Genomic DNA, 18,051 nt, shown 5'->3' on the forward strand with positions numbered 1-18,051 from the left:
TCATCTGTGGAGGAACATATAGCGGAGATCAGTTATGTTCTGACACAGTTGAGGGCCGCCGGAGCCAAACTTTCCTTTCAGAAAGCACAGTGGTGTAGAACCCGTGTTAACTTCCTGGGGCATGAGATTACTCCTCAGGGTCTCTGTCCCCAGGAAAAGAATGTGGAAGCACTTCAGAAACTGAAGGATCCCACAACTCTGCGGGAACTAAGGAGCCTCCTTGGACTGACTAATTACAGCAGAAAGTTCATTGAGGGCTACGCAGAGATCACCAGACCCCTGATTCATCTTTTGAAGGGGGGGGGTCAAGTGGGAATGGGGTCCAGAACAATCCGAGGCAGTAAGACAACTCAAAAGAAGCCTCTCACAGGCGCCTTGCCTAGCTCACCCTGTCAGAAACAAGGAGTTCTTCCTGGAGACAGGGTTCTCTAATACATGCTTGACGGCAGTATTATACCAAAAGCATGACAAGGTCAATAAAGTAATCTCCTATGCGAGCAAAACTTTATCCTCTGAGGAGGAAAAATTCAACAACTGTGAGAAGGCACTCCTGGCAACGGTGTGGGCATTGAAGAATTACTGCCCGTTCATCCAGGGGAACACATCATAGTGGAGACTCCACACCAGCCTCTGCAATATCTCCAAAGTGACAGAATCCGGGCCAGAAATGTGAGTAATTCCCGAATTACTTCCTGGATTCTGTCAATGCAAGACTTTCCTGTGGAGGTCAGATATGGCCAAAACAAGAAGAGTCCCCTCGCGCAAGGTCTGGCTGACTTGCATGATTGTGCCAGAGAAAACTGTCTCGAGGACGAAAGTCTAAAACTCAAGGACAACATGGAGGCATACCTTAATTCCCCACACAAAGTCTTTGAAGAAGACATTTGTGAGGGAATGCCCACTGTCTATGTGGATGGATGCTCTTACCATGTTGACAACAACGGGGAAAAAGAACTGGTGGCCGCCGTAGGGAATGCATGGGTGAATGAGTCCCCAGAATCCTCTGCTGGGTACAAAATTGGTCCCCGAAGTAGTCAGGTAGCAGAGTTGATGGCTGTGCATCAAGCCATCCTGACTGCTGTCCAACATCAACTCCACGACCTGGTCATAATCACAGATTCGGATTATGTACAGAACGGGTTTGTGGAGCACCTGGTTAATTGGAAAACCAGAGGCATGTTATGTGCTAATAACAAACCCTTGAAACATGGGAAGTTAATCCAAAACATTGATGACCTGGTCACCTCGAATGGGATGACAATCTACTGGAAAAAGATCAAGGGTCATTCCAAAGTAGAGGGACCAAACAAAACTGGAAATGACTTAGCTGATCAGCTGGCCAAAACCGGGGCCATCCAAGGGGATCTAATAGAAATAGAGTCCCTGTTGGGGGAAATCCAGGTCACTGCTATCACTAGGTCCCAGACGAATGCTCACAACAATCTTTCAACTGCACAATGGAGTAAGGAGACCCCTGATGCTGATTTAATTACGGCTCAAAAGGGGGATCCAATAATTGGTAAGTTTTGCCAACTCATTGAGGACCCTGAGAACTTTCCCCTGACGGATACCGATTACATTGGGAAAGAGGACCTTAGAGTGTTGATCAAATGTCCAAAGATGTTCTGAATCCAAGACGGTTTGTTGGTAAGGAAATCCCAAGCTGGCCATGATCAATGGGTGGTTCCTACCTCATTCCGAAGCCTGATGTTAAGTCACGCCCATGATGCGGCCACCGCCGGTCATAGGGGGTTTCACACAACACTGGAAATCTTAAGAGAGGTTGCATGCTGGCCACACATGGGGCAGGACCTCGACCAATACTTGAAGGGGTGTCTGGTGTGTGCACAATTTCAGCCATCATCCCTCACACACAACGTGCGTCTCTCCAAAAGAGGGGGATGACACTGTCATGGTCAGATTTGCAAATTGACTTCGTAGGCCCTGTGATTCGCTCGTCTAGAGGAAACAAGTACATGTTGACGGTTACATGCTTGTTTACCAAGTGGGTGGAATGTCTCCCGGCCCCAAACTGCAAGGCAGAAACAGCAGCTGCCCTGATGATTAACCACATCTTTTCCCGTTTTGGTTTACCTCAAAGGATTGAGTCAGACAGAGGTAGCCATTTCACCAGCGAGGTAATGACAAAGATGTGGGAGATACTGGGGGTCAAAAGGAAGCTACATATTGCTTACCGGCCAGCTTCTTCTGGAGCAGTAGAGAGATACAACCGAACCATTGTGTGCATATTAAAAAAGTTTGTGGCAGATTCTGGGCCAAGTTGGGATATCAGATTACCTCTGGTCCTAATGGCCATCAGATCTACCCCTTCATCTGCAACTAAAATGTCACCGTTTGAGCTGATGACTGGACGCAAGATGGTGCTTCCCCAGCATTTGCTCTACAGGACCCAAGAGCAGACGTTGATCAATGCCTCCACAACTCATGAGTATGTGGAGAATTTGAGGAAACACCTCCAACATGCTTTTGCCTATGCTCAGCGGAATCTAGAAAGATCAGCTGATAGCATGAAGACCCGCTACGACCTGAAGACCACCAGGAAGGAATATAATGTGGGAGACCGGGTTTATCTATACAATTTCCAAAGAAATCAGGCCAAACAGCGAAAATGTTTGCCTACATGGAAGGGACCGTTTGAAATTATAGACAAGGTCTCCCCAGTAGCATACAAGATCCGCATTCCCAAAGGTAGTCTGGCGGAAGGGGAAGAAAAGTGGGTACATATAAATCAGCTAAAGTGTTGCCATCCCAGGCACACTCTGCAGCAACTGGGGGAGTCCTCTGCAATACCAGAGGGGACTACTCCAGATTAATTCAGTTCCACCCTAAAATATTCCACATATAGCCTATAAAATTCTATGATTCTTGAACATGTTCTTGCCTCCTGATTTTAAAAAATGTATATGTTCATGTTTTTGACTATAAAATGTATATGCCGCCCCACTATATCAATAGTGGGGGAGAAATGTCTATGAATAGGTATTGCCGCTTTTGCTTTATCATCCTAGGAGAGATGAAACCCCGAGACTGACCAAGGAAGATGACCTGGAGACCGGGAGCAAAAATCCGAGCGGCCCAGGGTACCGCCCAATATTCCCATCAGGACCAGCGAGGAGAACCGATCGATCTAACTGGAGGGAGGAAAAGATGCTGAACTGTGCCATCTACGGAATTGGAAGAAGATGATGCGGACATACCAGCGCATGGATCAAAACATCCTTTGCACCCGACTCCCCATCGACTCGAAATCAAAGCGCAGTCGGGCGGGGGGGCTTGTCAAGGGTTTTGACCCATGTTGAATTATTAGGCGACAACAAAAACTGAATCAATAGACTGGGTAGATGTAGGGATGAGCAGTCGCCGCCCATCATTCTATCCCAGAACAAAACTAAATCAATAAACCAGGTAGATGTGGGGATTGAGCTGTCGCCGCCCATCATTCTATCCCAGAACCAGGAGAACCGCGCAGTTTTGCGCACACCAAAATGGTCGCCTAACCTGCCACCCACCAGTGCAAACGTGATGGACCGGAAGCGCCAGGGGTGAAAGGTGGTGCCAAAGGAAAAATAGCAGTGCCTTTTAGATCAAAAGCGCCTCGAAATCACTGCTGTTTCTCTGAAGTGCAAGCTCAAAATGTCCATTTCAATGTGTTCAAAATCCGTTCTTAATTGATGTCAACAAGTTGCTAAAATCAGGGGCACAAGAACACTCTAAAGATTCAACCTTCTTGAGGGGGGTTCCACATTGCCACTCTACTGTAAGGATGCCCATCAAAACAATGGCAGCAAGGATTAGAGCTGTCAAGCAAAATCCTCCTGTCAAATTCAAGACAACTCCTAAAAAAATGGGTGCAGTACCAGCTTTGGACACAAGCCGGCGCTAGCGGTCTAAACTGACAGTAGAACTGTACTTCAGGAGTTGCCAGCATCCTGAGACAGCTGGAAACTTCAAAGCCTTTTTGGTGAATTAAAAATGTAAACACCTGCTGTTCCCTGAAGACAGGCTGATTCAATTAACATTGCAAGAGGCTGGGAAACCTTCTCACCTCAGAACTACACACAAGAAGCCAGTAGATCACATGGACATGCTAACCAAATGCAGAGTGGCCCCCTGGCCTGCTCACCTCAGCCGACACAATAGACTCTTGGAACTGAATGGGGCATGTGAATTTGGGTGTGGACTGTAAACAGAGCTCTGCCTTGCAGAAGAGACATGTGATCCCTGACTACCAAGTTTCTGGGGGCGGACCCAAACACTGAAGTGAATTGAAGGCAAATATATGTTTTATAAAAACACTAATAACTAATTGTAATCAGATGACAGGAATGTACAATTTGGAGATCCTTAAAATGGAAATTGTACCTACAATTTGAGTCCAAACTCAATTCCGTACGATGTTCTGAGGCAAAACCCCATGAATTATGGAGATTGCAGACACGGGGTTCACGCTAGAAAAACACAAATTTAATGGAATATGGGTAGTAAGGCGGTGGACATGTGTGCCATTTTTGGTACACGTCCAATATTGGTAAATCAACTAAAAACGAAAATAGGTTCGTCATTTTTGAATGCAAGCCCCCAGGAAGATCAGAGTTGGGCCAGAATGTACCTTAAGTAATCTGTAATATGTACATGTAATGTCAAACAACTGTGTATCTGGGAAATATGTGTAGTTATGAGAAATGATTTCTAAGGTAAAAGCAAAGGGGCGTTTCTTCAATAGATCGGAAATGGCTGACATCACTCTGACACACTATCCTTTCTCAAATCAGGGACCAAAGAATCCTTGAGAGGGTTGGGCATGCAGAATTAGCCGACCCACCCATTTTCAAAACACATAAAAAGAGCCACTGGAAGCCAGACAGGGACTTTCTTTTTCCATTTCCTTGCGGAGCACGCTGACAGACAAATTCACATCCAGAGACTCCAGACTTCAAATCCATCAATCTCCAGAGACAAGAACTTTTGCCAGAACTGGTAGCAGACCCAGAAGGCAGAATTATCCAGAGAGACCAGAGATCGCTGTGAGCAGAACCAGGCAGAGACCGTCCGTGGCGAGAGAACCGCAGTCCAAACCTGACCAGATCCGTGACGGAGGTGAGTACTCAGCCAGGACTGTGCAAAACCAATCTCTTAGTTTAAAATAATCTAATTCAAACTATTTTAACCTATTGAGAACTGCATCATAGAAATCGTGTCCCTTCCTTTTGATTCAAAGCTGAAAAATGTAACGTTCATTCTGCGGCTAAGATTCTAAGCTTTCCAACGAGCCTAAAACCAACGTGCTACTCCTTATAGTTTTTCCGTAATCGCGCTGGACGCACTCGGAAAAATTTCTGCGATTTGCGATTTGGCTCAATTTCTTCACTTGTCAAAATAGCAGCGTCTTGCTTTCCTTTGCTGAAATTCATTTGCAACCTGATAATCATTCATAGAGCATTGCTAAAGTGATCCTGAACTAATACAAAGTAGCTGTCACCCACCCTAGAGGGAATTAAAATCATTTTAGCATATTTTTCACTTCATTGCATACCACATTTAAAGGATTTTGCCTGTGTTTAATATCATACCCGTTTTCCTCTAAGCTCGCTGGGGGGGAACTGGAACTTTGTATTGCATTTGTGTGTATTCCTGAGAATTGTGCGTGTTACTTCCATCTCCTTACATTGCATAGGGGGGGGGAGTGAATTGTCAAAGAAAAAGTGATCACATTATCTTTTGCTGAAATCATATCAAGTTTATTTCTGTACTGCCTTTTATTCATCTTTGCATTTCCTTGAAACCATAAGGCATTCTCTGATACCTTATTCTCCTGTTCCTAGTCATAAGTCACCAGAACTGTGCTATTGTAGGATTACCTATTGCTGATTACTGCTCATATTCACAAGTGTGATATCAATTATTAATTTATTATAAAAGTGCGATATACATATATATTGTTTAATTCTCAAATAAACCTTTTAAATTTGCAAAACAAACTTACTTCTTGGCTCAGTGGGCTCAGGGGGATTCTAAGAGAGGGGTGTTATATAAGGGTTGTCATCCAGAGTACACAAACTGGACATAAAAATATATAATTAAGAGCTTCCCTTGAGCAATCGCAGACAAGGCACTGACTTAGTGGGACTGCTTGATTGGAGTCTTTAACAGCAATGCAGCCAAACCACACACACAAATCAACAATGTCACACCTACTTGCAACCACTGGACATACTTTTCAACCAGTGGACATACTTTTCCGTGCAAGGGCTCCAGCCATGCATCGGAGGGGCTACGGCTTACCACACACAACACACCATAGTATACATGCTATGTTTAAATTTTCATGTCATGTGGCATGCACTCCCCTTCTGCAATTCAGCCTGCCACCACTCATCACACAAAGAGGTCACCACTGGAGATGTCATGCCATAACGAAGGCTGCCTACAATCACCACACAAGGTTGTTGCCTGTTGAGGTACCCGCTAATTGGCGTAGTATGCACGGATACCGTTGGCACACCACCGTCTTCTTCTAATGAGATATATCAGATCAACCACTTCTCACTCCCCCACCCTTTCCATCCCTTCTTCCCACCACCAGATCCCTTAAAGTATGTTTTCCAGGCCCTTTCGACGCTGCACTGTCCTCGGATACAACATGCCGGTGTTATCAAAAACCTATGACGCACATCACGTCACAGCACACTGCAGTGCAATCAGACTTTTGACTGCTGAAGGAACAGGGGAATGTGACCGCAGAGTAAACAGGGAAATGGGACGGCAAAGCGGCGCCAGATATCACTAATGTAAGTGGGCACACTGTTACGTACAAGAGCCCCAGCCATGTACACAATGCCTTAGGTGCTTGCCACACACACCACAACACTATCCTCTGATACACCATGACGGAGTTTCCCAAAAACTTTGACGCACATCACACTTCCCTCCAGCCAACCACAAGCCGCGCTCAATGTTCGCCGACATCACCAAGCCAATGAGACTTTTGTCCTTGTAGCGAACAAGGAAATGGGTCTGCGGAGTGGAGCCAGAGATCACTAATTTTTTGAGACGTACATTTCAGTTCTTTGCAACAAAAGTATTGATCGGCTTTCCACCAAGCACACAAAAGCATGCTTTCGGACCCAAGCCCCCGCTTCTGCCGCAAATTTGGTTAAAATCCGTCCATCCGTTTGGGCTGCAGCCGTGCACATAGTGTTTGCCCATTCAGTCTATGGAGAAAAAAATAATGTTTGGCACACCCCCTATAACTTCCCCCCTCCTGCACGAAACCTCACCAAACTTGCTGAAAAAAGTCAAAGCGGCCATATACTTTTTTTGCAAAGTTTGGTGAGGATTCCTCCAGGGAGAGCAAAGTTATAAGCTACCCAAAAAGTGGTCTTCCTATGGGTTTAGCAACTTAACCATAACTACACGCCCGCTACCGCGGGCCGTGTACAATATATATTTAAAAAACGGTTTACTACCTATTGTATGCTATAGAGTTTGAGAATAAAATAAAAGTTATGCGTGATGGTAATGTAGAAGTTGGGTTGGGGCATTATGTGCGTGCCAGTATTGGTTAACATGTTGTTTGGGATTTGTGGGTCTGCAGAGGATGAAAGCCCAATGTCTATTTGTTTATACATGCGGTCATCCATTTTGTGTAGTTTTGGGCTTGAAGTATGGTAGAACGACAATATGGAAGGTAATGGTGTTGCCCATCTGCAGGGGGGGGTGCGTTGGTCTATGAGGAGATTCTGCCTCACAGGTAGGAAGGACTCCCCTGTGGGACAAGGAGTTGGAGAGTCGGGAGGGGGACATAAAAAAAGCATACGTTGACCGAAAGGGAGTCTCTGCAGAGAGGATCTTGGAGGGTGGAGGAGTGGGGGGTGGGAGAGTTCAGCCGAGTGGGTTCCTGTGGTTACGTTCCATGGCAGACAGCCAGGAGTCTGGCCTATCGCTCTTTCAGTCCCCCTTTCAGGGTATAGCCACGCCAGGATCTGCAATAGGGAGTGGTTTGCCTGTGCTCAAGGCATGTGCTGGCTCCCAATAGCACGTAGCCGTGCGTAGCCAGTTTTTTCCTTTTCCTGCGAGCCCTTACAGCGAGGTAGGAGTGGGAAATGTTTGGGGCAAGGATGAGGAGGGATGGCTGCTGGCAAGAGCAGTCACTTTGCTAACTGCTGCACCCATATGCATGCAATAGATATTGTCCGACCCCTTACCCACACCCGGAAAAATTTGGCTCACACAATATTTGTCAAGTGTTAGCAATAAAAGGGCGTAGGATTTTATTGTACAGATATGGTTATGGCGATAACAATAATCACATATCATAATAGTACTTTTGGGCACTGGGTCCCGAGGTTATCCCCTCTGGCCCGTGCCGCCACACGCGGGCAGGTTGATGGCTGACCGTGTTCCCCAAAAGTATCTCCTAGTGACTGCCCCTGGAGGCTAGTGTTGCTGAAATTTCTCCAAAGAAATGATCCATGCCCTGGTTTGATAAATGCGTGCAGTCTTTGAGAAAAAGGTCCGGATCTCCCAGCGTAATGGCTGGGTGTTTTATGAAACCCGGTCCTCTAGCTATACAGAATTTCTCTAGCCCCCTGTTAAGTTTTCTTCTAGAAATGTCTACAGATTTGTAGCAGTTTGCCCCTTGCCATTTCCTTCTGTGTAGGATGGCTGAGAAGTATATTTCTGTTCCCCTCCAGTTGTGAGCAATACCTGCTAGGGAGGAGCAAATGTCCTCGAATAAATTTCTCCTTCCAATGGTCACCAGGTCATTGCCCCCTAGGTGTATAATCATAAATTCTGGCGGGACTCTGTATGCGACCAGCTCAGCTAGTGTTTTGTGGATATCGGCCCATTTTAGGCCTCTGTATCCCCACAATGAGGAAATGGTGTTTTTGAAAGGTGGCCCTTCTTTGGTCTCTTCTGCCCATCAAATTGATGAGTGGCTGACGATCCATGCTGATCGGAGTGGGGTCCTCCCTTCGCCTGTTGATTATGCAGGGTGGGAGGGGAGAGAAAAACGGGGTGAAGCGGATGGCTATATTAACTGTGGTCTGATGTATCTTTTGTAGCAATCTGACTTCCATCCCCCTATGTTTTTCAGCTGTTGAGGTGTTAGGCCTTCTTGCCATGCTGAGGTGGCGGCACCTATTCTGAAGGATTGAGTGCTGAAACCGTTGGGGTCCCACCCTGCTTTGCTGATTGCTTTCATCAGTACCCCTTTAAATTGATAGCGGCTTTGTGCCGAGGTGTCCTTGTGGATTAGGAACGTCCCCCCACCTTGGGTCTTTGTGTGAAATAAAGGTTGGTAATACATACCGGGCAGTTAGTTGCCTCATCAATGCAGCAAATGTTGATGGTTCTTCTGACCCCAGTTTTTCACTGTTGCATCTCTATGCTGACGCTCTCCTGCTTAACCCTGACCTCCATGACACCCAAACCGTTTGTGGCTTTGGTGCTGGAGGCGATTAGTTCACCAACACGGAAAGCCCAGAGTATGCCAGAAAAAAGGCTGTTTTGAATAATATGATCTCATATGGATGCCAGCATATGGCTTCCAGCTGGCTTGCTATTTCTACCAGTTTGTTGAAATCAAGTGGGCGGCGGGTGTCCACCTGGGGACCCCTCTATTCTGCCCCATCCTTTCACTGCATAGGAAATGGGGGTGTTCTGGGTAGGGTCAGAATCGTCTCGTATTTCTGAAAAATATGAGAATGCAACCAGGTGTCTTTTTGCCCAGTCTCTCTTAAAGCCCTGCTTGTGCGCCCATTAAAAAATATTTCTATGTCTTTGGTCGTTATTAACTCTGCATGGTTTAAACCTGTGACTCTAAATACTGTTTGTAAGCACTTACTATACTGGGCTGCGGTGGTGCTTGCCAGTGCTTTCTCTGCCATCTCTGTTAGGAACACTGAGTTGCTGGCACCCGTTTCTGAGGTGCCTGGTTCTTGTTGGGCATCCCGGCCTGGGCTCTTTGGCGCGGGCGTTGATGCCGTTCTTCTTGATTTCCCATTATTGTCCAGCATTCTGCTGGTATTGGTGTCATCTGTTCCTGGGCGTGTGGTGCTAGCTACCGGAAACTTGGCCACTGAAAGCGAGGTAAAGCATCCGCAATGTTATTATCCGCCCCCGAGATGTGTTTTGCTTTGACCACAATGTTTTCATGTAGTGAGACAGTTGTGATGGCTCGTAGGACTTTCAGCACTAAAGGGCATTTGGTAGACCTTCTGTTTATGGAGCCTATTACCGCCATGTTGTCGCACCAGACCAAGAGTTCTGTGTTAGCTAGCCGCCTACCCCAGATGTGTAAGGTTAGCCAGATGGGAAATATTTCTAGGAGGGTGATGTTTTTTGTCCACCCTGCCAGTTGCTATGAGTTGGGCCAGTGTCCTGCCACCCATTCTGAGTCTACTATAGCTCCAAACCCTTTGCTCTCGGTGAACAGGACCCTTTTCGTCCAAGTGTTCAATGGCCTTCGCCAAAGTGAGGTCCCGTTGAAATCCTTGAGGAAATTCCTCCAGGTTTCCAGATCTTGTTTCACCTCTGTGCCTAGTCAGATGTGTAGGTGGGGTTTGGTGTATGATTTGATTTTTAGCTCCAGGCTTCTGGAAAATACCCTCCCCTGGGGGATAATTCTGGATGCGAAGTTGAGACTACCTGCTAAAGATTGAATTTCTTTTACTGTGCCTTTGTCTTTAATTGTCAGGCTTTGTATTTTTTCCAAGAGTTCTGTTACTTTTGTTTTGGGGATTGTGTCATAAGCCCCTTGCAGAGTCTATTTCAATTCCCAGGAAAATTATGTTGGTGTCTGGTTTGGTTGTTTTTTCAATTGCCAAGGGGATGCCCCACAGTGAGGCCATCTGTTCTAGACTCGCCAGGGCCCTCCCGCATTCTACAGAATTTGGTGGTCCCATTACCATGAAGTCATCGAGGTAATGCACTATTTTGGTCCCTGGTCTCTGCTTTTGGAAAGCCCATTGGAAAAGGGAACTGAATTGCTCAAATAGTGCGCAGGATACTGCGCACCACATGGGGAGGCATCTGTCTGCATAAAATTTGCTCTTAAAGATAAACCTAGCCATTGCTGTGAATCTGGGTGGACTGGCAAAAGTCTGAAAGCAGATTCAATATCCAGTTTGGCCATCAGGGCGTTCTTGCCACATTCCTGTATGAGTCTTACTGCCTCTTGGAAATGTGTGTAGGATACCGCAGATTCTGTGTGTGGAATCCCGTTGTTTAGCGATTGGCCTTTGGAGTAGGATAGATGATGGATTAGCCTCCTTTTTCCGGGTTCTTTTTTGGGGACCAAATCTAGTGGAGATATTATGTAGTCTTTGAGGGGCATGTGTTCCCAGGGTCCTGCAATCCTGCCTAGTAGTAATTCTTTCTTGATTTTGCTCTCCTCTATTAGGGGGTTGTCCCTGGATGATTTCAGGTTCATCGGGACATTCTGTGACCCTGTGCCTTTGAAAGGGATGATGAAGCCCTTGGTAAAACCCTGCCATATTGCCTTGCTGATTTCCCTGTCTGGGTACTTACTGAGTGCTTCTCAAATAGTTTGGGGTGATGGGAGTTCTGCCCAGTGTTAACAATGGGTTTGGTGGGGGGGTTGGCACTAGTCTTTTGAATTTTTGGCTGGCAGTCTGGTGCAGTTGCTTTCTGCGTGGTCACCGTTGCAGTTTGTGCAGGTGTGCTTGTACCAGCATTCCTTCCCCCATGTGCACTGGTTTTTTCCAAAATTCCTGCATGGAATGTTGGCCTTTGGGGAGTGATTTTTGTTCTGCCTCTGGGTGTTAGACTTAGCCGCCCATGGCTGGTTCTTCCGAAAGGGCTGTTCCCCTTTGTGTTTTTCGTTGTCATTAGGTCTGGGGCCCTGTGCATTTCTGTTATTTTTGGAAGTTGTCTGTGGGGCCTCTTCCTCTGATGGAGGCTCAGCGTTCAGCGTGTATACGTCATTCTGGACCTCGTCCCATTCTATGGCTGGCCTCTCTGACATGCTTCTCCTAAATCTAATATCATATGCTAGCCAGGTCTTCCCTCTTTGAGTGATTTTTACTTCTCTTATTTTACCCATATATGCCCATAGTTTTCTGCCATCATTGGGGAATTTTTCTTCATATATTGTTGCCAGGATGGCAAAGGCCTGCAGCCAGTTGTCCCAGTTCTGTTCTACCTGGGCGTTTCTGGCTGTGGCTTTCTCTATCTTTTTGCGATCCTTAAAAGCATCTTTCCCTTTGCGTTGGGCTTCTATCAGTGAAAAGATTTCGATTAACTATTTCGCCCACATGGCTTCTTTGATTGAGGTGTCAATGTTCCATGCTAGGCATCTTTTGTATCTTTTTAGTATTTCAATCTGAAATTATTTCATTTTTAAATCTAATTGGGCATTGCAGATCATTACTATGTCTGTTGGGTTGTTGGTGCTTGCCCCCGTCTGCCCCAGAGTGTCCGTAATGGGGGTTGCCCATGCTTTTAAAGCACCTGCTGGGTCTGCTGTTGGCACAATTGTGGTGTCTGTTGTTGGTGCTGTTGGCACCAGTGGCAGAGGTGCTGCAGGGACCGGTGTTGTTAGGTTTGTTGCATGTGGAGGGGTGGCCACCGTTATAGCGGCTTCTAGCGGTATGGTAGGATTTGTGGCCCCCGGTCCCCCTGTGGGGGCGGTTGTTTTCCCCTGATTTCAAGCAATAATTTTTGTAATTCAGACATGTTTTCGCAAAATTTTGTCCGTTTTTTGTTACCTTTTCTTGCCCCTTCAGTTAACTTCCTTTTCTTTGATGATGTTGTGTCGTCATCTTGGCTGGGTGGTATTGGTGTTCCTTCCTTTGGCAGGCCATACATGTTTTCCCTGACCCACGCCCATCCATAGTGCTCTGTCACCTCAATGGCTGCTAGGAGGTGAGGTGATTTAGGTTTTTGTGCCAGGGTTGGGGGTTCCTGCGATTTCCGTTTGGGACCCATGATCCTTTTTGGCCTGTTTGATCAGAAAAGAGAAAATGTACTACAAATGACTGGCTGTTGTAATTGTGTGCTTCTTGTGAGCTTGCTATGTTGTTGCCCGTGTTGGGTAACTGGTGGATGTTGCCCCCACAACCTTTCCGCTTATGCTCAGACAGCTGCCTTCACCCCAAGTGCTGGCCTGGCTCTGGGTGTCTGTGCGGTTGCCCCTGTACTGCCCCACCCCAGGTTTGCTGCAATGATCTTTAGTGCGCTGCATTTATTTTTATTTTTTATTGTGCCCGTGTTCAAGTTTAGGGTATAAATTATGCTACGTTATCTGTAAATCACTTGCATACTAACAGACATCTGTTGACCTTTCGGTGTCTGAGCGCTGCTTATTATTACCCCGATCTCTTCGAGATGAACAAATTATGACTGTTGTTGGCCTGGGCCTCAGTAATGCATCTTAAAGTGCTGTAGAAACAAAACGGTATGCGCGCTGTTTGTTATTGTCATGAGACCCGTTTCCTTTCCGTTCCTGCTTTTTGTAATTTGCTTTCTAAAGCAGGGTTTCCCCGCAGCCTGGGATTTAAACGTGGAACATTTCTTTCTGCAATTGATGCGCAGCACGCGTTTTTGAGTCAGCCGGGGAATCTGTTCTTTGACGGCTGTCGTAGATGTTTATCTTAATGCACGCGCTTAAAAAGATACATTCTTTTTCACCTTCGCAAGCCCGGCGTGGCGGATTACCTGAAAGTGGCAGCTGAAACTGACACTGCCTATGCCGGGCTGCTCCGCTCGTTCCTCATTTCCTCATTCGCGTCGGGCTGTAGTCCTGCTTACCCGTGGCACGCCCCTGGGGACTCTCTTTGTTTATTTGGTGCACGCCGCTCGCTCTCCCGAGCTGTAGTTGATTTGAACAGTGCAATGTTCAATGGGGAAACAAAGACGCTGCAAATAAACAAACTTCATAAGTTTGCTAAAGAAGCAAAGTTTGGAAGACACTGAGTAAACAGTGAAACTCCTGTTTGTTTGGGTCCACGTTCAGGGTCCACAAACATATTGTGTTTTCTCAGAGCATGCTGCTCTTATTTATAGGGTCTTTGATGTGTATAGTAGTGGGGGCTGTGGGCCAGCCCCCGGCCGGATAACCGACTGTCTGGCCCCCTGGGGGGGCAGGTCTTTGTACCTGAACCCTGCCCGACTGTTGGTTTCCTTAGGTGCTTAGCACCTTGCTGTTTGGAGGAAGGGGGAGGCGATTGCTCACACCTCATCCTTGTGTGGCAGAGACCGTGTCTCTATAGCTAACGAAGGGGAGAGGAGCAGGCAAGGGGGGGTAGGGCTGCTCCTCTCCTGGCCTGCTGATGGTAACAGCAGTTATCCTGCTTCGCCTTGGGCTGCCCTGCGACATTGTCCATAATGTGTTGTGCATATTGCTCTATGGGAGTGTTGCGGCAATAGTTTTCACCCAAAACAAGAGTAAAAAACAAAACTGACCTTGCTGCACTTACTGGTTATAGGGGGACTCAAACCTCTCCCATAGTGGTGTGGCAGTGCAGGTTATAAAACAGAGCATAAAAGGGCCCGTTCATTTGTCGATGAGTTACGTGGAGGGAGTGGAAGGAGTATATTGATGTACTCGCTAAGAGAGGCACCCTTTTGCTCATATTGGTAGGATTACAAATACACGTTACTGTGGGATTCTTTGGTCGTGCACGCCATCTGCCAAGGAGAAGCAGCTTTCATGTTTTGCTTTAGGAACATGTTAGACAGTGTTTCAAAGTGGGTTTGAGATCCAGCACGGGGTTGAGCTGGGTTGTGAGACCAGTTTATTGGATTGCGTGTTCAGTACGTCAGCAATTTCAGCACTGCATACCATGTAATACCATAATCAGAGGAGGCAGAGCCGTCTGGACCTGCACCCTGTGATGTGTTGGTTACCTTTGCCTTGTGGCTGAGAATAACGACCTGGGACACGGTTGTTTGTGGTTGGCAATAAAAAGACAGTGGTGTTTTATTGCACATGGTAATATCAGCACAATTGGGTAAATGTATTTATCCAAACAAACATAATGATAAACAACATTGTCATGTTTTGGGCAAGGTGCCAGTGCATCTGCCTGGCCCGTGACGCCCTTTCTTCCTGTGACTCTGTGGGCCACGTTTGTTGCCCTGTGTTCCTTCTTTTCCTTAGGGTGGGTGGGGTTTGGGGAAAGAAGAAGAACCGTCTTCTGCGTACGCAGGAGCCAGCTGATACTCTGAACAGAGTATCAAGGAGAACTGGCCTTCCTCAACCAGGCCTCTCCTTATATCCCATTTTTCTTGTCCTTCAGCATGCATTTTGCACTTGGAAGGCTTCCTGTCTCATGGCCGGATGACGCTGATGGCCATTCACACATAGGTGTGTGGCCCTAGCCTCCCTTCCTGCCTAGCCTTTGGTCATACTGTGACCCATTGTCTTGTTCCTCCTCCCTCCCTGCTGCGTCCAGCTGCCTCCCGGTTGTGCTCACGGCTGCTGAGCAGCCCTTGTCTGTGTTCTTGCTCCTTTGCCCTGCCCGCGCCGATTATTCCCCCGTGCCCCCTGATGTAACTTGGTGCCCAAGTTTGTGGCACTGGGCAGAAACCCTGGTTTTTTCAAGCCATCAAGCTGAGTGAGTTTCTTGTTCGGTTGTTCATTCCCCGGTATTGTACCTTCAGGTCTCCCTCAAGGGAAGCCATTTAGGGTTTTCTTTGGTGGTGGAGGGGTTAAACTGTAACCGTTAGGCCACAACCAGTGCGTGCCATTTCAGTGTAATTAATTATGCATTAGGGATTAGTGAGCATGTGCAGCACGTTTAGTTCTTAAAAAACAGGCTTCTGACCAGTCAGGTTTCTTTAGGGAGGTAACGTTGTAAAGTCTATCCGTGCCTTGTGGTGATCTTGTTTGTATGTGTGCAGCAAACTGCAGCTGCCACTATCCTGAATGTAATATGCACATTTTACTGCAAGGCTAAAGTTCCCTGGGAATAAGGATGTGTGTTCAGAATATTATGCTAGACCCACTGTGAACACCTTTAGTGAGTTGTCTGGGTATCCTGCGGTGCCAACAGTGGTGCTGTGTTTTTTTTTCTCTGATGAATTGCAAGGATACGTTGGCCCATGATTTGGTCCATTCAGGGGCTGGATGGAATCAAATGTATGTAAGCACTATATGGCATTGTACCTATCAAGCACCCAATGCCCGGGTCATACAGAAATGTATAAACTAAGATATTGCTGATGTTAGAATTGGATGAGCATAGTGGATTATTCCATTGTGTTAAACCTTGCAACGGTCGTGCTGCTATATTTATTTATTTGCTACAATATAACACTACCGAGTCTCAGGGATCACAACTTCAAAAGGTGTACTGTGTTTTATTCTGCTCACAGTGGACAGCTAGTCTGCCCCAGCCCATAAAAAGGGCATTGCCATATTTCCTTTTCACAGATAAAGGGGGATCTGGGGCGCAAGCCCGTTAGTCGCCCCAGTGGAGGCACTTGCTTTGTCCTGCCTGTGGTTGGTGTGGCTTACTTATTCTAACCCCGGATTCTCTGCATGCATTTGCGAAGTAAGGTGAGTGTTCAATTGTTGTTACCTACAGTACGTGGAGGAGCCACACCCACGTTCCTATTTCCAGTTCTGTTCCACATCACCCCAATACTAATGGGCACTACACATGATGACTTGCTAACATTGCTAACTGAGCGTACTCGCCACTGTCAATAAAATGAACATACTTGTTCAGATTGCCACTAGTGTTTCTCTCATGTGGGGCACGTGGCAAAGATGGGAGATACTTAAAATGCGCGTTTATGTATATAAAGGTTTTTCGCTTAGTTAGTTTCAGAAATAATTGGGGTGGATTCTAAAAAAATCAAGTTGGTAAGTGAAATATTCAACAATAACAATCCCGTATGTGTGCTTCAATTCTGCTTTCTTTACTAGGTCTGCTTTGGTTAACCCTTTCAGACATAATCATTTCTTCCACAGAGGGAATAGCAACAAACATATTTATCTAATTTGAAAAAACACTTCTAATGTCAAGCAAAACAGGCGGAGTTCATCAGGTTGTCTTGCTGGATAATTATGAATGGGTGGCTATTAAATAAAGCAACGGCATGGCTCTCAATCGTGTGATAAATACTGCAATCAAATCGTTATAAGTTGAAATATGGCAGTGGATGTAAAGCGAGGATTTGCATACCAACAAAGAAGACAGTAATCAGAACAAAAATCATACATTCGCAAAGAGGCTGCAGCCGTCATCGGCGACTGGAGCAAACTAAAAAGCGCAAGGAAACTTGGAGCAGAAGAACAAAACTTGTACGAGATAATAAAACAGGATCGAAACCTTATCCGCAGTCCCAATCGCCTGCGAATGCAAACCCTGCTTCCAACAACATTTCATCTTTTACAGACAAAAAAATGGATGCACTGCTTATACCTGGAGGTTGCTCCTGCTTTTGGTCGCCATGCTGCCGCTGTTTGCTTGGAGTTGCCACGGATACCAAGGCGGGCTCAGAGAGACATCATGTGTTAGCGATGAGTGAAAACGGAGTCTACCATTGGTCAAGACAGATCACATGATTAAAGTTGATATACTTTTTTCCGGAACAGAGGCGCCCTCTACCTGTTTAGAGCCAGCCGGGAAAGTAGCTTGGTGGGACAGCTGGTGAATCGCTTAAGATCCCTGCGCTTACTTTACTGAGAAGTAGTCCCTTAAGAAACAAAACGTTTACAAGACATCACCGATTAAGAATCGTTGGGTGGTGACATTTTATCACGCCAAGAGCATATTTGTTTCCAGCATATTTGTTCCCTTCAAACTATGCAAAATTGAAAGGATCTAGGAACTCGCTATGCCTGACCCCCCCTTATAGTTATAAGTTATGTCTTTCAATTATGTTTCCCGGCCGCATCCCAAAGAGGGTGAAGGCGTTAAGCAACATGAGCAAAGCTTTCAACTCACACCCTTTTGGCGGGTGTCTCTCGCATTGCAATCGACAGACTCACGCGACAAGCCCCCTATACGACCATTTCTCTTAAATGGGTTGTTACATCCCCCCGCCCCCCCCAAA

General features: G+C 46.4%; 1 protein-coding gene across 1 annotated transcript in view; it reads right to left on the reverse strand.

The window, feature by feature from the left end:
- The window catches only part of CABCOCO1 (ciliary associated calcium binding coiled-coil 1), a 419,036-nt gene extending 401,518 nt beyond the window's left edge, over nt 1-17,518 (reverse strand). Inside the window, exon 1 of the mRNA XM_069611204.1 lies at nt 17,418-17,518. Coding sequence (XP_069467305.1) covers nt 17,418-17,447 — 30 coding nt within the window. The 5' untranslated portion in view covers nt 17,448-17,518. The remainder of the gene's footprint in view (nt 1-17,417) is intronic.
- Between the last annotated feature and the right edge of the window lie 533 nt (nt 17,519-18,051).

Source organism: Ambystoma mexicanum, chromosome 8, assembly GCF_040938575.1.
Source record: "Ambystoma mexicanum isolate Mex_15411 chromosome 8, UKY_AmexF1_1, whole genome shotgun sequence".
NCBI classification, from domain to species: Eukaryota; Metazoa; Chordata; class Amphibia; order Caudata; family Ambystomatidae; genus Ambystoma; species Ambystoma mexicanum.